The sequence below is a fragment of the Salvia splendens genome, chromosome 2, assembly GCF_004379255.2.
Source record: "Salvia splendens isolate huo1 chromosome 2, SspV2, whole genome shotgun sequence".
In the NCBI taxonomy this organism is placed as follows: Eukaryota; Viridiplantae; Streptophyta; class Magnoliopsida; order Lamiales; family Lamiaceae; genus Salvia; species Salvia splendens.
In genome coordinates, this window is record NC_056033.1 from 32,013,815 (window position 1) to 32,036,307 (window position 22,493).

The window sequence follows — 22,493 nt, forward strand, 5'->3', positions numbered from 1 at the left end:
CTAACGAATTTGTGATGATCTGAGGCCCGGTATATTGTATGTGTGATATTCTAGTATACATAGAACTATGCATTTGCTGATCTGAATGTATGTTTTGTTTTTTTGGGAAAGTTTGCTTCGGTTAATTTGCAATCTTCAAACCTAGTAGTAGTATAACATGTTTCAATACTTATTTTTGAAATTTAATTAGTTTAGGGATTTGTGAAGTGATCGAGTGTTAAATATAGCAGTGGGCTTGAATTGAGTCCATATGCGATCAACTTTCTGAAAATGGTTTGAAAAGGTTGGAACGATAAATGCAAAACAGAAATCACTAGAGATTTTTAGAGAAAAAAATGATCTTCTTTTTGCATTGTTTTGGACTTTCTTCTCCATTTTCTTCTACCTCTCTTGCATTTATTGTTTTGTTTCTCTATTTTATCGCTCTTCTCATTTTTTTTCTTTCTCTAGTTTGTGTTATTTATCACCCTCTTAATGAAGTATTGAACCATCGAAGTGAATAAGTGTTGATTTTTGGACTTACGGAGCTGGAAAAGTTATCAAGCCAGTGGATGATGTAGATGATTCAATGAACTCATCATTGAATCACCTCACGTTGTCGAGCCAGGGAATGGGGTGATCACCTCACGTTGCAGGCTTATGGTGAATGGGGTGATTAATAAGTTTGGAGGGAGGTAAAATGAAATTTTTGAGAGATGAGTTAAAAGATAGTTTAGTAAATCTATAATTATTGGAAGAGAAATAATAAGAAAAATGAAGAGAATAAATATAAAAAGTGTAAAACCCTTATTCCGAAAAATTTGCATGTCTCGAACCCATATTTCGAAAGGTAAGCGAATTGAATCCCTTATTTCGAAAGGTCAACGAATTTAAACCCATATTCCGAAATTTCTCAAAAAAAATGGCGGAAAATGTTGGGAAGAAGGCGCACGGTATCATGATCTCGATGCCATACCAAGGGCCCATCACACCCCATTTGTGAGCCTAGCTCTCAAGCTCGCCTCCAAAGGCATGACGATTACCTTCGTTCATCTCGAATCCGTCCACCACAAACTATCCAAAGCCAGCCACAAAGCCGATCCCTTCTCCGATGCTAGGGAATCCGGCCTTGACATACGCTACGCCACCATCTCTGACGCTTTCCCTCTCGACCACGACCGAGATCTCCACCGTGAGAAATACTGGACCACTCTCCTCCAGATATTTCCGTCTTATGTCGACGAATTCGTCCGAAAATTGATCCGATCGGATCCACAATCCCTCCATTTCTTAGTTGCTGACACCGTTTACGTCTGGCCTACCGCCATCGCTCGCAAGTACAATCTCATCAATGTCTCCTTCTTTACTTCTCCGGCTCACGTCTTTTCGCTGCTCTACCATCTGGATCTTCTAAAAGAAAGAGGTCATTTTCTACGGAAAGGTACACGCACAAATCACAATCAATAACTGAAATTTTCAATTGGAATTTGCAATAAGTTAACCGTATATGAATTGATTCATCAGATGACGCGGTGGATATAGACTACGTTCCAGGAGTAGGCTCGATGAGAATTAGGGATTTGATGGCATCTCTATCGAAAAGAAGCGACATCACTGGAAATACTCTGTTCAAAGCGTTTGAGGAAGTGAAGAAGGCAGATTTCATACTGCACAACACAGTTGAAGAGCTAGAATCCGATACACTTTCAGCTCTCAACAAATACCAGCCCAATTACGCCGTCGGCCCTATCAATTTATCCGAAGCCAGCAGCGTCGCCGTCAGCAGAAGCCTTCACGCCGAAGTAGACATAACCAAGTGGCTCGGTTCCAAGCCGGCCGGTTCGGTTTTATACGTGTCGTTCGGGAGCGTGGTTCAGACTAGCAAGGAAGTGATCGGAGAGATAGCTCATGGTCTTCGTCTCAGTGAGGTCAATTTCATCTGGGTTGCTCGAGCGCATCTCACTTCTTCAGGTGATTCCAATGTTTTACCGGATGGATTCGTGGAGGAGGTAGGAGATCGGGGATTGATAGTTCCGTGGTGCGATCAGATTAGTGTTCTTTCCAATCCGGCGGTTGGGGTTTTTTTTGACGCACTGTGGGTGGAATTCGGTGGTAGAGAGCATGTGGTGCGGCGTTCCGATGATCTGTTTCCCAGTGACTTACGATCAGCCGACGGTCAGGAAGTTGGTGGTTGGTGATTGGGTGATTGGAATAGATCTTGGCGATGCGGCGACGGTTGACAGAGAAGGAGTTGCGGAGAAGGTTAGGGTTTTGATGAGCGGTGGTGCTTCGGAGAAGATCCGGAGTGAGACTGCAAAGGTTAAACAGATGGTGCGTGGTGCAGTGGAGAATGGATGCTCTTAGTCAAGAGCACCACACCCACATATGTGCTCTTCCACAAGGACAAGCACAAGAGTCACACTATTCTATTATTCAATTTAAATAAAAACATTTACACAAAATTAAAATACATTAAAAATACCCAAAATATTATTACAAATTACAAAAAATTAAAAATTACATAATAAAAATACTAAAAATTAAAATTACATAATTAAAATACTAAAACTTAAAAATTACATAATTAAAATCCTAAAAATTTAAAATTACATAATTAAACACCTAAAAAATAAAAATTACCCCCGTGGATGACTATTCATCTGGCTCTACCCTCAATGTTCTTTGGAGACCCCGTATCATCGCCACATGCGATCGAAGTTGCTCGGGAGTCATATTTGACCTATCGGCCAAATTGAGTTGGGCCAAAATCCCCCACGGTTGGCCGCCGTCTTCTTCCTTCCTTGCGGCCGGCGTTGGGAACCGCTCGGGCCGGCGTCGGGGCTACCCAAGTTAGCTCCGGCAAGTTGGCTAGCCACATCCTCGGAGCCGGTGTCGGATAGAGATACCGACCTCGACCGTTTGGAGGAGGAGCTAGAGGAGGATGATACGCCTCCCCTATACTTCGGATGCGACCGCGTCTCCTGCCAATGTTGAGGTACTTGAACGGCTTGTAGTTGATGGATTGGTAAGTCGCCAAGGCGGCACTGATGATGTTGAGCTCGCTCCTGCCGCTCCCCGCCGACCGCTCTTCCTGGAGGTAATACCCCTGGAACTTTTGGATTTCTTCGTTGGCTATGTATATGGTATTGCGCACCATATTTTAGTTGCGCTCGATTGTTCCAGCCGGCCAGTTTCGATTGTACCGGCGACAGATGTGGCACCAATAATGGTCACTGGATTGGTACGTGCCAACCTCCGGATCTTCAGAGATTGACAAGAACGCTTTGAATAATTGCTCCATCTCCCCCGGAGTGTACGGGATGCGGACACCGCGAGTAGGAAGATGAGGAGTTTGAGAGGGGCCGCTCCCTCCCGCTCTAGGCACGGATGGCTCGGGTGTACACCCGTATTGCCCTTCGGGGACATCTTGGTCGTCGATCGGGTAAGGCCGGTAGCCACCCGGAACTTGCGAACCTTGGGTTTGAGGAGGGGTCGTATATTCCGTTTCTGGACTAGAAAATGATTGTGAACCGAACCAATCGGGGTTCCAACCGTGGGAGCCGGAGGGGTGATCGCCGGAGCCGGACATTTTTTTGTTGTGAGTGAAAGAAAGATTGAAAATTGAAAGAATAGAAATGAGAGAATTTAGATGAGAATTGCGTAGTGTGGTGTGAATTATTTGTGTGGAAGTGGGGTATTTATAGATGATAATGTGTATTTTTGGGGGAAAATTTTTTGGGAAGTGGGAAAATATTTTTTTATTTTTAATCGGATATTTAAAAAAATAAATAAATTGCCAACGGCTATGCCGTTGGCCAATGGGAGGCTGCCACGTACGCTGCTCGCTGGCACGGACGTGCTCGATGCATCGAGCAGCGTCGCACCAGCGGCAAGAGCACAACGGCGAACAGCGGTGTCGTGCCGCTAGCATGGACGGACGGACGTCGTCCTGCTCACCGCTGCGGATGCTCTTAGGGAAGAGCAGTGAGTAAAAAATGAATAAAAGTGGGTTCAGGCCCACTTCCATGCTCTTAGCTATGGGCATCCGCAGTGGTGCGGACGTCCCGACGGACATCCCGGTGGACATCCCAAAAACACTTCTTGCCACGTCATACGGACTTCCCAATGCGGATGCCACGTCATACGGACATCCCACTGCACAGTGGCGGACATCCCCAAAGACATCCCGACGGACTTCCCACATTTAAAAAGTTTCACAAATTCACAAATTAAACAATTTCCAAAAGTAAGCAATTGACGGGATTAAAATTTCGACGCAACTACGGGGATCTTACAACCACTTTATTAAAAAAAGATACATAATTATAAAAAAAACATACTCCCCTCGGCTAAAAAAGATACTCCCTCCGTCCCGTGCTACTCGCACGTTTGCTTTTCGGCTCGTCACAAAGTCCTTACACTATTTATAATTTAAGTTAGAATTAATGCATTTAATTAATATGTTAGTTTAAGTTAAGAGCTCTTTTATTAAGTGATGTCTCATTACACCTAAAATTCTTTTTTAATTACACAAAAAAATCAATCCCAAATTTACGGCCTAAAATGAAAAGTGCGAGTAGCATGGGACGGATGGAGTACATAGTAATTAAAAAAAATTACGCCAGTATCCTCATCGTCGTCGTCGTCGCCGCCACCCCCCTCGTCTTCACTCCCTGACATGTCTCCGAACCCCAAATCGCGCCGCATACTGTTGATGAAGGGTTTAAGCGATCGCTTGTAATGGGGGTCGGTCGATTGGCGCCATTCAACCATCGCACGTAACAAGGTTTCATGTGTTGTGATGCGGGCGAAGGAGGGGTTCTCGGGATTGTTTTGGGAAGGCGCTGCCGATTGGGCCTCGGTGGATCCGCTGGCGCTTCCCCTCGCAGTCCACGCCGCCGCCTTTTGCCCAACCGGGCGACGGCGGCGGTTCGACGGTATGGGTCTAGGGAATTCTGCCTCGGCCCGGGGGAGTTCGTGGGAACCAGCACTGCTACTGTACTCCCCGGAGGCGCTGATCTTCTTCCGCTTCGGCCAGCCAGATTCAACACCCGCAGTGAACTTGTGCGAAGACTGCACCATAAGATAGACCTCCCAATATTTGAATTCCCCGAACCCCTTTTCACTATAGGGGAACTGCTGGTGCGCCAGAAGCTTCACATCCTCGGAAGACATGCCGCTGGTTGTAGAGCGGAGGTTGTTTGTGTAAATGACGGAAAATCGGCTGAGCTGCCTCCTCAGCCACTCCCACTGTTTCCGGCATTGCTCTCCGTTGTGAGGCTTCCCCCCTGGCTGTTTAAATTGGAGGTAGCTTTGGCTAATGTGCCACCACATCCTGTAGATGTGCTGGTTCGCCCCGACGTAGGGATCCTCCACTACACTAATCCACGCCTTCGACAGCGCAATGCACTCCTCCATGCTCCAGACGGTCCTCTTGTTCCCGCTGGACCCCTCCCCCGCCTCACCACTGTACATCGGGACGGGCGAGGTATTGCCCCGTCCCCTGCCCCTCACTCTCCCCGTCCTCCCCCTCCTCCTTGTCGCCGTTGGTGCGTCTGTGGGAGAATCCCGGATCAGAGATAGCCCCAACTCCTCCATCGAGAACGTCTTAATGCCAGTGAACTGAGCCTCGAGAGGAGTACTCGGGGGGTTGTCCGTCGACAGTAAATCCAAATAGGGCCGGTAGACGTTGTCCACCGGTGATTAGGGGACCCCCTGCCTACTCCCCCCGCAGCCGCCGGCGACCTCTGCGAATACATGTTGTAGTACCCGGGCATCATTCCAGGCATCATTTTCGGTATTCCGGGCATCATCCCTGGCATTTGGGGCATTCCGGCACTCGCCCCGGGCATCTGTGACATTTAAGGCATCATACTATACCACTACGGGTACATGTTGTAGTACCCCGGCATCATCCCCGCCGCCATTTGAGGTTGGGGCATCATCCCCGGCATTTGGGGCATCGCGGCGGACACCGGCGTACGCCCGCCTCCGGGAAAATAAGGCGACTGTGACTCGCTCGTAGCGGGGGAATCGTTATCGTGATGCTTCATTGTTCTTCGAAAGAAAAGTATTTTAGAGAGAGATACTCATTAATACAAGTGGTGCGAATGAAATGAAGTGCAACAAGACGTATTTATAAAATTAAAAAAATTGCAATAATAGGGACGTCTGCGCTGACGGACGTCAGCGGATGGTCGCGGAACTGCGGTGTCCACAGCAGATGTCTGTATCCGCGTCACATGCACACAATGATGGACGTCCCGCGCGGACGTCCGGCACACCGGTCTGACGTCCGGCACACCGGTCTGACGTCCGTCGGGACGTCCGCAACTGCGGATGCTCTAAGAACATGGATGGGGATGTTGGAAGGCAAAAAATGAAATACTATTGTCGGTGAGTTTTGACTTAGTTGCAGACATAGTTTTGAAGGACCACACAATACCAATGCTACTCTAGCAGCTGGCAGAAATAGACTACTAGACATCAGTTAACCACAAAAAATAAAAAATAAATGTAGCATTAATTCATACTCCATATAGATTCAAAATGGACTGTGCAGATTACAAGTAGAGGATTGAGCTGAAACAATAATCTAAAGATCAAAACACAAAAAATGGCGGAAAGTGTTGAGAAGAAGGCGCATGCTATCATGATCTCGATGCCATACCAAGGGCACATCACCCCTTTTGTGGGCCTGGCTCTCAAGCTCGCCTCCAAAGGCATGACAATCACCTTCGTTCATCTCGAATACGTACACCACAAACTATCCAAAGCCAACCACAAATCCGATCCCTTCTCCGATGCTAGGGAATCTGGCCTTGACATACGCTACGCCACCATCTCTGACGGTTTCCCTCTCGACCACGACCGAGATCTCCACCTTGAAAAATACTGGACTACTCTCCTCCAAACATTTCCGTCTTATGTCGACGAATTCGTCGGAAAATTGATCCGATCAGATCCACAATCCCTCCATTTCTTAGTTGCGGACGCCGTTTACGTCTGGCCAACCACCATCGCTCGCAAGTACAATCTCATCAATGTCTCCTTCTATACTTCTCCGGCTCTCGTCTTTTCTCTCGTCTACCATTTGGATCTTATCAAACACAGAGGTCATTTTCTACGAAAAGGTACACACACACTCAATCACTTGGAATTTGTAATTAAGCTAACTGTATATGAATTGATCAGATGACGATGCGGAAATAGACTACGTTCCTGGAGTAGGATCGTTAAGCAGCGACATCAGGGATTGGATGACATCCCTGTCGAAAAGCAGCGACATCAGTGCAAGTCCTCTGGTCAAAGCGTTTGAGGAAGTGAAGAAGGCAGATTTCATACTTCAAAACACAGTTTAAGAGCTAGAATCCGATACACTTTCAGCTCTCAACAAATACCAGCCCAATTACGCCGTCGGCCCTATCAATTTATCCGGAGCCAGCAGCGTCGCCGTCGGCAGAAGCCTTCACGCCGAGGTTGACATAACCGAGTGGCTCGGTTCCAAGCCTGCCGGTTCGGTTTTATACGTCTCGTTCGGGAGCGTGGTTCGGACTAGCAAGGAAGTGATCGGAGAGATAGCTCACGGTCTTCGTCTCAGTGAGGTCAATTTCATCTGGGTTGCGCGAGCGCATCTCACTGCTTCTGATGATTCCAATGTTTTACCGGATGGATTCGTGGAGGAGGTAGGAGATCGGGCGACGGGTGGGCGGACGTCCGCCATTGTGGAGTGGGTCGGACGTCCAATAATTAAATTTTTTTTTAAACTCTATATTTACGGCTCGTTGAACTTCATTTCATTCGCACCACTTGTGTTAATTAACTATGTTTTTTTATGTTTTATGACTATGTATTTTTGCCCGTATTTTGCTTTCCCGTATTCCGTGTCAAAATTATAATTCCGTTTTTACGTAATTACATTATTGTGATTTTTTTTATTGCGGGAAGTCCTAGTGGGAATGGCGGATTGTGCAGGGGATGTCCTAGTGACGTGGTAGTGAGATGGGAAGTCCTAGTGACGTGGCAGGACGTGTTTTTGGGATGTCCTAGTGGATGCCCGAGTGGGACATCCGCCCACTGGAGATGCTCGTCGTCGATGAAGAACTCTGATTCGATTGCTGGAGACTCAATTTCTTAGGAAAATTAGACTCAAACATATGTTTATCCTTGGGAAGTAGAAATAGTCGAATTCTATTTTTTTGTGAATAATTTACAGGAGGTTTTGCTGAAAATAAGTCTTCATTCAATCTGCAAGATTGGATTTGGGGCTGAGATGAAACGTTATGCCCAGGGACGGAGCCAGGAAGTCTACATAGGTGGGGCAAAAATATACATAGAGATATTTTAATACATTAAGAAGGGGCAAAAATAAGGAAATTTAAAAAATTTTAAAATTAACAACTAAAAATAGCATACAAGAATTTTTTTTAGGTGGGGCAATTGCCCCTTGTGAATGCCATATAGATCCGTCCCTGGTTATGCCTGATTTACCATCTGGTTGCAATAGTCTTTGGTTTGCAAATATAACTGCGACTGAGATTAATTGATTTACTACGCAAAATCAATTAATTTTAATGGGATGGCGGATTGTGCTTGGTAGAAAGAACATGGAGAAACTGCTTGGTGTTTTGGAGTAGGTGATCTGCTCCGGAGAAAGTGAGGAGGGAGGAAAAATGGAGGAAGAGAGAGAGATTTAGGAGACAGACCAAATTATGTAGCTGAGCATATCAAATCTCCACAATATGTACATGACTTTTAGAAATATATTTCATCAGTCTTCTTAAAAATAGAAACAATTTTTAAAATAGAAATTATATTTTTTAAAATAGAAATTATATTCTTTTTATTTTTTCATTTTATTCTATTTTCATTAACTCACAAAACAATCCACATAAAATCTTGTGCCGAAATCTAAATGTTTCATATTTATCGAGACGGAGGGAATATAATCTTTCACGAACAATAGTTTCAATTTTCTATTTTGAAATGTCCACAAAAATAATTTCATCTAAAATTTGAGAGTTTCTTTCAAATTATTAATACTATTTTATCCATAACTCAATGGTAAACACATTTGTTAAGATGGAAGGGGATTAAGAGCTCCAGTACTTCATTATCCTTCTTTTCTTCTTTTACTCAATTCCACTTCTATGTCCATCTTACTTTTTCCTCTTTTTCCCGCACTATCTTATGTTTTGCACGCTTTAATAACGATTGGGCAAATTGTGACATCTTATTTCTTGCACTACCTGTGCTTTAACTTTACGAATTGAAACAGTATACTATCCCCTTGAGGTCCCCGTTGACTGTTGACTGGCTTTCGCTTTGATTTCCCTTTCACATTGTTGGTGGAAATGATACTTCAAACTGGAATTACATGAGATAAACAATACCAGGCGTAATACAACCCAAGAAGGAAGAACTAAAACTGAAAATTACAATGAAATCGAAACTGTAAACTGGAAATAAAACTTAGCCGAGTCGAGGAGGCCTCTTTCCGCAAGACGAGATACGCCCCGGTAGTGCTCTCGGTTTGGCGTGTCGTCCCCAAAGATAAAACGGCTACGTCTCTGGTGAAGCAGCACCGCAATCAACAGAGCTTCGGCGAACTGGATGAGGAGAGGGCAGAGCTTCGGGAAGGAAGACAATGCAGAGAGAGTATGATGCTTGTGAGTATGTTCGTATGATGTTCTGTTCTCCTAATGCAAGGAATGACTAGCCTATTTATAGGCTTGGTCCACTGCAGGGGTTAACTCAGCCTTGATGGCTGTCATTATGGCTCATTATGGCGGGCATGTAACCGCCGGCCGTTACGAGTTTGAAAGCTGGAGTGGTCGACGTTGAATCTAGACGCTGTGCACGCCCTAGTTCAACCGTCACATGTGGACTTCGTGAAGCTACTTGATCAAGACAATGATCAAGGCATCGCTCAAGGCGCAGCAGGCCGAGTTGATCAAGCTGCTGATCAAGGCGCAGCATGTCAAGCTGATCAGGCTGCTCCCCAAAACTGAGGTGGTCCAAAACATTAAGTCTGGATCCAGGGACAAGCCCAAAAACAAGCCCAAAGACCAATTGCCAAGGGCAAGGGCAAGGGCATGGCTCGGCTCGGCTCGGCGCGCGTGTGGGCTCTTTCACCCTTCTTAGTCCACGATAATTACTAAGTGTAATAAGTCACTTAATAAATACACATTTAAAGATGTATCTCATCTCCTATGTGGGATAATTAACAATAGTTAATTACTCCCTATACTTTCAACTCATAGCTTTATCAAAAGCTACAATGCGACCAACTTTTATCCATTATTTCTCACTCACCGGGAATCGGATTTGAGAAAGTGAATATACTACGGTCATCTACGTGGAACGTAGATCGATGCTATATCATTTAATTTCCAAAAATTAAATATCTCGTCATATTTATTATTGGTCAAACTTCATTGACCGGACATCTTAAAATCAAGATTCAAACAATCCCCACATGAGTGGAAATAGCCAAATGCATATGCATGCAGACACAAGCTCAACCCTCACGAGGTATATAAGCATAAGGATAGGTAGTTGTTGGCTTTGAACCCTCCATAGTCGATACCATCGGATACACAGGCGGCTTAGTAGCGCGATGCTTTGAACTAATCCTCCACGGCGTGCACCGAGACAATGGTGTTAACGCTTAAACACCTCAACCTCATCCGTTCTCACGTTTTGTGTCCTTTGCTGCCTTGGACACCACTTTGGATTCATAAGTGTGTTATTCGAAGCGTTCTCACTTCACACTTATATAGGTGATTCCTAATCGAGTATCTTGCCCTACTCGGTCTCCTTGAGAACTCAATCTCCTCGTGATCCTTAGGAGTCATTAAAAGTCATAGACTTAGCCTCATCACTAGGCAAGTTTTCCAACACTCTATTACTTTCTAGGGAATAGATATAGTTGAGTGTTTCTCATGAACTCTCATAGCTTAGTTGTCCCTTTGAACCAAGTTCTTGGGATCTCCAGTCATTATGGTTGGGTTACCACTATGACAATTCTTTAATTTGTGGATTTCAAACCCATTCCCTCTAGCAACTTATTCATTTGATCACGGTTTAACCCTTTGGTTAGCGGATCCGCTAGATTATCTATTGACTTCACATAGTCAATTGCAATCACCCCTATTGTGATCAAATATCTCACGGTGTTATGTCGTCGACGTATATGTCGAGACTTACCGTTATAGGAGCCATTGTTTGCCCTTCCAATAGCCGCTTGGCTATCGCAGTGGATCAGCACTGGTGGCACTAACTTAGACCAACATGGAATATCTTCAAGGAAGTTCTTAAGCCACTCGGCTTCCTCACCAGCCTTATCTAAGGCAATGAATTCCGATTCCATTGTTGATCGGGCTATACATGTCTGTTTTATGGATTTCCACGATGCAACACCACTCCCAATAGTAAAGACGTATCCACTTGTTGAAAGTGAGTCTCTATTGTCGGATATCCAATTTGCATCATAGTACCCTTCCAGTACCAGGGGGGTATCTCAAGAAGTGTAGCCCATGATTTTGAGTATGTTTTAAATATCTCAAAACCCTCACAAGAGCTATCCAATGCTCTTTGCTTGGATTGCTCATGTAACGACTCAACTTGTTCACAACACAAGCAATGTCAGGTCGAGTGCAATTAGTCAAGTACATAATGCACCCGATGACCCGTGCATACTCTTCTTGTGCAACAGGTTCGCCTTTGTTCTTGCTCAAATGAACGTCGAGTTCAATTGGAGTCTTAACCAGCACGCCATCATAGTCTTTGAATTTATTCAATATCTTCTCAACATAATGTGATTGTGTTAAGATGATTCCATCAGACATTCTTAGAATCTTCATTCCAAGAATTACATCGGCTAGACCCATGTCTTTCAAGTCAAAGTTTCTCTTTAACATGACATTTGTATCGTTAATTACTTGAGTGTTGCCACCCAAGATTAACATATCATCAACGTATAGACACACTATAACATGGCCGTTATTAGTGCTCTTGATGTAGACACATTTGTCGCACTCGTTGATTTTAAACTCATTTGATAACATCACATTATCAAACTTCAAGTGTGATTGCAATGGCGCTTGTTTCAATCCGTATAGAGACTTTACGAGCCTGCATACATTTTTCTCTTGTCCAGGTACTACAAACCCTTCGGGTTGCTCCATATAGATTTCATCTTCTAGTTCACCATTTAGAAAAGCGGTCTTTACATCCATTTGGTGAATCTCAAGATTGTGCAATTGACAAACACAGATTTTGCATGTTTTTAAGGATTAGATTTGACTTGTTTTAAATGTCAATCATGCAAATTATGTTCTTAAATTGCATATGTTATACATTTGGTATTTTTGACGTGTTTGTTGATAAATGATAGAAAAATATAGAAAAGGGTGAAAAAAGGTCAAAGTGCAGCAGCCTCTGTTCGAGCCCATTCTGCCAGCGATTTTGAAGTCCAGTCAGTGCTTACTACATTCCATTCTCTTCGTCTTCGAAAAAGCTTCGCGTGGATATCTTGCATGTCTCAATCGGAGTTCTGTGGAGAAAGTTATGACAATTCTACGAACGTTGCGCAGTGCAGTCAAAGCTGACGAGAATTTATGCGGAAATTCACGGAAGAAAAGAAATTATTATATTGTGAAGACAAATCTATCTTATTTCTTGTAGGACACGAAATTTATCAAAAATAAACCTTTTTCCAGCCTATATACCTCTGAATCTAATTCATAATCTTTATCTCAGAGCCTCCAATCCTTCTCCCTCTCTACACTTCTTCCATTCCATATTTCACCCTTAAATTCATCCATCTTCCATTGGAGCGGAGTTCTGCAGATCCAGATAAGAGAAGACTGAAGATTGAAGATTCAACCTTGGAATTGAAGATCCAAAAATGAAATGTCTCATCACATTTATTATTGATCAAACTTCGTTGACCGGACATCTTAAATTCAAGATTCCAACGCAAATTAGTTTTCTCCTATACTGTATAATCACCCTTCCGTGACTCCATCCAGTTTAGAGTAAATCATTTTTTTACTATCACATTTAGGGCTCGTTTGGTTGGCATGTTAGAAATATTAAGATAGTTATCACTAGATAGTATTTTCGGGCCGAAAGTAAGATAGTGATAAAGATAGTGTTTTTATGACGTTGTTTGGTTGATATGTTAGTCTTCAAAAACTATAAATGGTTAGAAAGTAAAATGACCAAAATATCCTTATTACAAATATTATGTTCATTTTGTGTTGGAATATTATAAATATACTTTGTGACTAAATTAGCTTAATTAATAATATTTTATTACTTAAATCATAAAACAAATCATTAATTTAACACAAATTAGCATAGGTGATCTCAATTGACAAAATTAGTGAGACTTGAAAGAGGGTTAGTGACGCGATTCCAATAGTTGATGACCAAATCCGCCATTGTTGTCCGATCAATTAGCTTGATCACCATCGCTGGCGGCACCTCCAGCTCCACCTCACCATCCTCTGCCTCCTACTCGCAATCGTCCACCACCTCCTCGCTTCCTCCGACGCCGATCCCCTCGTCAAAGGCCGCACCGCCGTCCACCTCTTCACGTCCCTCCAATCCGCCTTCCTCCTCCTCGCCGTCGCGCTCCTCCTCCACTCCCTCCTCCCCCTCCCTCGTATTTAATTTGTTTTATGGATCTTAAATCCTCTTTCCAAGATCGACACCAACATCATCTCACAGGTATCTAATTTCTCCATTTCCATTATTCAATTCGAAAAATCCCCAATCATCTATCAAATCGAATTAAAACAGAGCACATTTTGATGTAAACAAATTCAATCGCTGTGGTGCAGGTAGCGCCACCGCAGAAATTAGCAAACGCAGAGCAAACTCCAGCACGGCGTCGAATCTGTCGACGACGGAGCAAATCAATGCGAGGAAGGCGAAGCAGGATCCAATTATCGGAGATCGTAGGGAGCGATGACCTATTGCAGCCTAGCTTCCACAAATATGTGACGTGTTAGGAGGGGCGCCGGAGACGACGAAGACTTGGAAGAGCAGGAATCCTCCGGCAGCAATAGCTTTGCCGGAAGGCGGGAGAGGATGTGGAAGCTGCGTCGAGGAGAGGTAGGGGGGAACGTGGATGTGGAAGGCGGGAGGAGGAAGAGAATTGTTGGAGAAGAGAGAGAAATTGAGGGTGAAAGAGGGTGACGAGAGATGTGTAGTTAGAGAGAGAGAGGGGGGTAACATTGACTCTCTTGACGAAACAGTATACTATCCCATCATTTTTGTGGTATAGGCTAATCTCCATTTTGTTGATAGTCCATCGGGCCGAGACGGGCCGCCGTCATTTTTTCGGGCCTTGTGATAGTGCTATCATGCCAAACAAACAAGGAAATTAGGGTAGATAAGGGAGACTATCTACCCCTAACATGCCAAATAAACGTACCCTTAAAATTGTCTCATTTCATTTTAAATCAATGTAAAAATAAAACCAAATCATCCGAGACAAGATACAATTTTCAGTAAGTAGGAGTAATATATATGACCCTCAATTTTCCTGTAACTGAAATAGTACTAATATCTTTGACTTTAATGGCCTAATAAGTGATATTTACATTGTCAAATTCAAATATGCTTCCACTATGTACAGTCACAGGTCCACTTGCCTGCATAGTTTGACTTTGTTCATATTGAGAATTCGATGGAATTAACCAAACAAATAGAATAACAAAGTTAGAGTAAAAGGAAAAAAGAAAAAGAAAACAGAGATGGGAGAGAGGCAGAGAAAGCTTCATGGTATCATGATATGCGTTCCCTACCAAGGACATCTAGCTCTGAAGCTTGCTTCCAGTGGCGTCGTCATCACCTTCGTTCATCTTGAATTCCTCCACCGCCAAACTCACCACGCTAACAAAACAGATGTGGATTTGTTTAGTAAAGCTCGAGAGGTAGGGCTCGACATACGCTTCACCACCGTGACCGATCCTTTTCCTCTTGAATTCGACAGGGATGCCAACTTCAACGAGTATTGGGAGGCCATGGTCCACGATTTCCCGCCTCTTGTCGATGAATTTGTGGGCAAAATACTCGCTTCTGATCGGAACATGCTCCATTTCTTGGTGGCCGACACCGTCCGTCTACACCTGGCCCGCCGCCGTCGCCCGCAAATACAACCTCGTCAACGTTTCTCTCTGGACGCAGTCGGCCTTGGTGTATTGCTTGGGATATCACTGGGAAGGTATATATCTTCTCTGTATATCACTCCAGATTACTCCTATTTATTTTAAAAACAAATTAACTACCGAGAAAAGGTTGATTAGTACTCATTGTTATGCTGAAAGTGTTTATGTGCGAGCTCGATCAAGACCTTTGTATTTTTATTTTTATTTTTGGAGCAACAGATGAGGTGGATGAGGAAATAAAGTACGTTCCAGTAATTGAGTCAATAAATACCAAGGATCTAATTGCCTATCTCAGACAATCGCAATGTGAAAGCGTAATTAGCAGAGCGTCGCGGTTGCAGTTTGAGCAGGGCAAGATGGCTGATTTTGTACTGCAGAACACGGTGGAAGAGCTTGAGCCTCGAGCCCTCTCAGCTCTCAACAGTTACCTACCAAACTACGCCATCGGCCCTCTCAACTTCTCTCAAAATCTCCCTACCAACACAGTCGTCACCACCAGTCTCTGGTCCAAATCAGACTGCACCAATTGGCTCGGATCGAAACCTCCTGGTTCAGTACTCTACGTCTCGTTTGGCAGCTTCGTGCACACCAATCTGCAGGTTCTCGAGGAATTGGCCTACGGACTCCTCCTCAGCCAAGTGAATTTTGTGTGGGTGATTCGACAAGGTATTCTCGGCGATGGGGCTACAAGTGTGTTGTCGGCTGGGTTCCAAGATGCGGTTAAAGAGAGAGGGCTTATCGTTGGATGGTGCGATCAGATCGAGACTCTCTCAAATCCTGCCATTGGAGGTTTCTTGACGCATAGTGGATGGAAATCAACTTTGGAGAGCATGTGGTGTGGCGTTCCATTGATTTGCTATCCCATTGGATTTGATCAGCCTTGTAGTAGCAAACTGGTGGTTTGTGATTGGAAGATTGGGATTCATCTCTGTGAAAGTGGAACTCTGGATAGGGAAAATGTTGCCCACAAGATTCAGAGCTTTATGAACGGAGGTGATTTGGAGAGGTTGAAACAGAATGCAGGAAGAGTAAGGCAGATTATGAAGAATGCTTTGGAAATTGATGGCTTCGACCGTTTTCTAAAGGATTTGGAGGCAAAGATACGTGCCCAAAACTGACAACCAACTAGAATTCTCTTTTGGTTTCGTCAAATTACAATTACAATTACAATATATAATAATATCGCATTACTATCAACAAATTTGTAGTAGTACTTCAATAGAAGAAATTTAATTATTTTATTTTTCTTTTTTAAGCTTTTCGGCTCCAGTAGTGCAATTTGAGAAAAAGTGACATTCATGTATTGCGATAATTAGAGACATTCCAGTATTCCAATAATTAGAGGTTAAGATTGGGCGATTATATCACCATTTCTCTGCATTGCGTTATTGGATGCATCGTCATGCTCAATGCTTCAGAAGTTTAAATGTAATCGCGCAAGTTGGAAAAAACCCCGGCATTCTTATCTAAAGAAGGAAAGGTGAAATGAAAGCAGACGCTATAATAATCACACTGCCTTATCAGGCCAATTTGAACCCGTTTGTTGATCTTGCAATGAAGATAGCCTCAAACGGCATAATCAATAACCAAAATTTTTCCAGGTTATAAATTAGCAACCGCAGTCCTAAACATTTGGATTTCGGACTGATCCATCGGGTCATGGGGCTCAAAACCAAGTATATATATATATATATATATATATATATATATATATATATATGATCGCTGTATGTGATGCAGATTGCTCTTTTATTGGTTTCCATGTTTCTACCCAAACTGAAATTTGGTTGAATCAAAACCCAACGCATTGTATGTATCCACTTGCATATGAATTAGAGTACATATCAATATTGCATTACTATCCACAAAATTATTTAAAACTCAGCCGACACAATAGTTCAATTTCACTATTTCAGCAAAGTGACATTCATGTATTCCAATAAATAGACGTTAAGATTGGGCGATTATATCACGACTTGCATTGCGTTATTATTGGATACATCGTCATGCTCAAAGCTTCATAAATTTGAATTTAATCACCTAACTTTGTAACAAAAACCGAGGTATTCTTCTAGCTGTGAAATGAAAGCACACGCTATAATGATCGCACTGCCTTATCAGGGCCATCTGAACCCGTTTGTCGATCTCGCAGTGAAGCTAGCTTCAAAGGGCATAACCGTCACTTTCGTTAACACTGAACATGCTCACCATCAGATTGCAAGATCCCAAGAACTCCCCGACGCCGGTTCAAATATCTTTGCGGCGGCCCTCGACATACGCTACGCCACCATCTCTGATGGCTTCCCCCTCGATTTCGACAGAGACCTTAACTTCATCGACTACTGGGAGTCTTTCCTAAGTGATTTTCCATCTCGTGTTGCTGAATTCGTCGGCCACATAATATCGTCGTCGGATCCATCGGTGCCGTCGTTCTTGGTTTCCGACACTTTCGCTGCATGGCCAGCGATGGTCGCCCAAAAACACAACCTGGTCAATGTCTCGTTCTGGACTCAGCCTGCCACAGAGTTCGCTATTAATTATCACTTACATCTGGTTAAACAAAATGGTCATTATCCCCCTACTAAAGGCACGCTTCTCTCTCCCAAATTTAAAATATCATTTTATGCATTTGCAAAAAATACAAAATTAACGCTAAATTCTCATTTAAAATCGTTGATTAGATGATGAGCAGATGATAAATTACATCCCCGGAGTAGCGCCGATCAGTACGAAAGACTTGATGTCGCATCTTCAAGAATCCGATGCAACAATAGCTGATGAGATTGTTTTCAGAGCTTTTGAAGAGGTTGTCAAGGCGGATTTCATCCTGCACAACACAGTGCAAGAAGTAGAACCTCACACTCTCTCATCCCTGAGCCAGAAACAAGCAACATATGCTATAGGCCCCATCAATTTCTCCACCAAATGCAGTGTTCCAAAGAGCTTGCGCCGCCAAGTAGACTGCTCCGAGTGGCTCGAGGCAAGGCCTCATGGCTCGGTCTTGTACATCTCATTCGGAAGCATCGCGCAGACTAATAGACAAGTGATACAAGAGATAGCCCACGGCCTTGTCATTAGTGGTGTGAGCTTCATTTGGGCGATCCGGCCTCAGATTGTGATGGATGATGACAGAGATGTCTTGCCTTGTGGATTTAAAGAGAATGTTAGAGATAGGGGGCTCGTCCTGCCGTGGTCCGATCAACTTTATGTGCTTTCTAGCCCGGTTGTCGGGGGATTTTTGACGCACTGTGGGTGGAATTCGATTCTGGAGAGCGTGTGGTGCGGTGTCCCCATGATATGTTACCCGATTTTGTACGATCAGCCTACCAATCGGAAGTTGGTGGTCGATGATTGGAAGATCGGAATCAATCTTTGCGATGGGGAATCTGTAGGCAAGGAAGAAGTTGCGGAGAAGATAAATAAGGTGATGAGTGGTGAAGCATCAGACTGTATCAGGAAAAATTTGAAGGAAATGAGGACCAAATTGCAAGATGCTTGGAGTGAGAATGGTTCGTCTCAGATAAACTTTGATAGGTTTCTTAGGGATTTGAATGATAAAATCTAGGCCAAAAATGTTTCTTTGCTTGATTTTTGTTTTTGCATTCCATATGGTGGAATGAATGATATGATACGGTGAAATAATTGGCATGTGGACTTTATTTCTGTCTTTGGATTAATAAGTAAACTTTTTAAAATAATGGAGACTAACAACTAGGCTCGGTTGATAAGCAAAGCCCATTATCGCCATATGGCCATATAATATAAATTAAATCATGGGTCTCTTATATTGCTTATAGCATGTAATGAATTGCTAACTAATTAGCAATTTAAAATTAAAACCAATTTTTAACCATTAAATTAGAAGATCTAGTGGTTGATATAATGTCAAATAGATTATATTTTAAATTTAAATAATTATTAAATAAAATTAAAGGATATTAATGTCAATTCTTATTAAAATTATCATAAAACTTTAAATTTATATAACTCTCTCAATTTAAATTATTTTTTTGTAAGAAAAATATCAAATTAAAGGCAATTGTATAAGGATTCTAAGGAGATCTCAATTGCATATGTTCCGACGACGTTCGAATGATAAAATTTGATGATTTTTATTTCATTTTCGTATATGTTGATAAACAGATTTTTTTTATCAACAAATACATCAAAAAACCGCAATATAATGCATGTTAAATCTCAATAAAATTGTGTTCATATTTTCGTGTACTTGTGTTGATATTTGTAATACACTATGTTGATATAAAAAAACACGAAATTTATGATATGATAACAGAATGACGATCTTACCCTTTTGTTGATATTTTTTCTACTATTTATTGAAATTCGTAAGATTTAATCTCATTCACTCATTTTAAAATCTAAGAATAGATATTTGGTCTTGAGGGGAGTGATCAATTGCTAACAGAATATATATTTTAAAATCTAAGAATAGATATTTGATTTGACTTACGACTTGGGAAAGAACTAAGAAAAAGACCCAAGAAGATTGACTCAAATCTAGGTAAATTGTTCAAAATAAGGAGAATAAAAATAAGGAAACAATTCTAAAAGGTATCTCCTAATGAGATACGTAATCTGCATACTTAGTTGGTTTCTTCAAGGCCCGTTGCGGATGGCCTAGCACGCCTAGTCCACTTGCATGATCCTTCCCTTTGTTGCTCTGTCTAGACGTGGTTGTCTCTTTCTCTTCCGGCACTGCTATCTCACTAATCTGTCTCTCCACACCATCTTGCATTGCTCCATCCTCCGTGTCGCCGATTGTGTCGATAGGTGCGGTCTGCTGTAAGTCGGAGTCCCTATCAACTCCCCCCTTAGCGGCCACCTTATCCTTGAGGTTGATATCCGGAAAATGCCTGCGTATGTCCTCCGTTGGTTCCCAAGTCAAGTCATTCGCATCATCCGACCCCCAAGACACCAACCACTGCTCTTGCGGAATGTCGTCGACCAACATGGTTCTCGCGACCGTGGCTCTGATCGGGGTTTCCACAGGACTGCCCCGCCTGAATCGCTGAGGTAAGTGTGTGATCGGATTCAGTGAAAATGGCGGAACGAATGGCTTCAACAAGGACACATGAAAAACATCATGGATGTGGCTGTCCAAAGGAAGGTTCAGTCGATATGCCACCTTTCCAACTCGTTCCAACACCTCAAAAGGCCCAAAATAACGACGTCCAAGCTTCTTGGAGAGCGGTCTTGAAACAGAATGTTGGTGATATGGCTTAAGGCGCAGCAAGACCTTGTCGCCTACGAAAAACTCAATGTCGCGCTGATGCCTATTTGCAAATTCCAACATGCGGTTCTGGGCATACGCAATGCGAGAACCCGTGCAAATAAGTTGGGCAGATCACGCCCATATAGAGCTTTGAAGGGTGACATTCCAATGCTGACATTAAAGCTGCAGTTTAAAACTAGCTCGGCCCATGGTAGGAGATCAAACCAACGATTAGGGCGGTCATAAGTGAACGCCCGTAAATATTGCTCCAAGGCTCTGTTCGTCACCTCGGACTGACCGTCCGTTTAGGGGTGGTAAGTCGTGGTGAACTGCAATTTGGATCCACTAAGAAAGATGAGCTCCTTCCAAAAATCACTTAAGAAAATTGCATCGCGATCTGACAATAATTTCTTCGGGAACCCGTGCAACTTGACGACGGTGTCTATAAACAAGCGGGCGACGCGCTGAGCGTCAAAGCGGGGTTTAAGCGCACCAAAATGCGCATATTTCGAGAGACGATCCACCATGACCATCACTGCGGTGTATCCATGAGATGGGGGCAAGCCAACTATGAAATCCAATGAAGCCGCCTCCCAGACCATATCAGGGATCGGCAGAGGTTGTATGAGCACATTTGGTTTGTCGCGGACATACTTGGTGGTCTGGCAGGGTAAGCAAGCCGCCACAAAAATGTGGATATCCTTCCGCATGTCGCGCCAATAAAACACGGCTGCAATCCGAGCAAAAGTCCAGCGTTCACTCAGGTGTCCCGTCGGAGTCGAATGAAATTCAGCCAGTATAAGTTCCTGAACAGGTGACTCGCGCCCGATATAAATGCGGTGCTTAAAATAAATAAGCCTGTTGGCAGCTATGATGTGTGCTAGTGCAGTGGATGTTTCGACAGCCTTGTGTAGCTCCATTAATTCCGGGAGGGTGTTGTTTTCGCGACTGATAGAATCCACGAGTGTAGGGGTCGGGCGAATAAAAATAGCAAGGCATTCTCCGTCAGTCGGGAAATCAGTGTCGCGACGCGAAAGTGCGTCAGCCACCCGATTAGATGCTCATGTCTCATACTCAATTTTGAACTTAAAACCCATTAATTTTTGTATATAAAACTGCTGGTCCGGGGTTTGCACAATTTGGGAGAGCAAGTCTTTCAGACTGCGTTGGTCACTGCGAATTATGAACTCGCGTCCGAGAAGATACTGTCGCAATTTTTGCACTGATTCAACGATGGCGTAAAGCTCCTTGTGATATGTCGAGGCGAGACAAAGCTTAGGCCTGAGTTTCTTACTAAAATTTCTTACTAAAGAATGCCAGAGGGTGGCCATTTTGTAGTAACACAGCACCGACTCCAAAATCTGACACGTCGGTCTCAATAACGAATGACTCCTCAAAGTTTGGCAATCGAAGAACAGGAGCCGAGCACAAGGTGGCTTTAACGCCTCGAAATCCTTAGAAGCGTCGTCGGACCACTTGAAAGAATCCTTCTTCAGTAAGTCAGTAAATGGTGCAGATATAAGGGAGTAATCTCTCACAAATCGACGATAATACCCCTTAAGGCCCAACAAACCCCACAATTGCTTGAGCGATTTGGGCAGCGACCATAGATTCATCGCCACAAACTTGGCAGGATATGCCCGCAATTCCTCATTCGAAATAATGTGGCCCAAGTAATCAATCGTCGTAACACCGAATGAACATTTTGAGAGCTTAACAAAAAATGTGTTATCGGCCAAAATCTTCGAAGCTGTGCGCAGATGGTCAAGATGATCGTCGGGGGAGTTGCTGTAGACCAAAATATTATCGAAGAAAAACGATGACAATTTTTCTCAGGAACGGCTGAAATATGCTATTCATTGCGGCCTGGAAAAGTGGATGGTGCATTTGTCAGACCGAAAGGCATCACCAAAAATTCAAAGTGCCCATGATGAGTTCAAAATGTCGTTTTATGGACATCGTCAACATGCATCCGAATCTGGTGGTAGCCGGATCTCAAATCTAACTTGGAGAACACCCTAGCTGCGAATAACTCATCGAATAGCTCGTCCGCGATGGGGATTGGGAAATGATCTGGGGTTGTCGCTGCGTTTAACACC

At 43.4% G+C, this 22,493-nt stretch overlaps 1 protein-coding gene and 3 pseudogenes across 1 annotated transcript; all 4 read left to right on the forward strand.

Moving 5' to 3' along the window:
* The first annotated feature begins 901 nt into the window (after positions 1–901).
* Positions 902–2,343, forward strand: LOC121778406 (annotated as a pseudogene).
* A 4,233-nt stretch (positions 2,344–6,576) lies between these two features.
* LOC121778414 lies at positions 6,577–13,960 on the forward strand (annotated as a pseudogene).
* A 757-nt stretch (positions 13,961–14,717) lies between these two features.
* LOC121792235 lies at positions 14,718–16,510 on the forward strand (annotated as a pseudogene).
* A 716-nt stretch (positions 16,511–17,226) lies between these two features.
* LOC121778422 (UDP-glycosyltransferase 86A1-like) lies at positions 17,227–18,726 on the forward strand. Its single transcript, XM_042175780.1, has 2 exons — positions 17,227–17,748; positions 17,843–18,726. Exons 1-2 carry the CDS (start codon positions 17,244–17,246, stop codon positions 18,724–18,726), a joined length of 1,389 nt encoding a protein of 462 aa, XP_042031714.1. The 5' UTR covers positions 17,227–17,243.
* Positions 18,727–22,493: the final 3,767 nt, after the last annotated feature.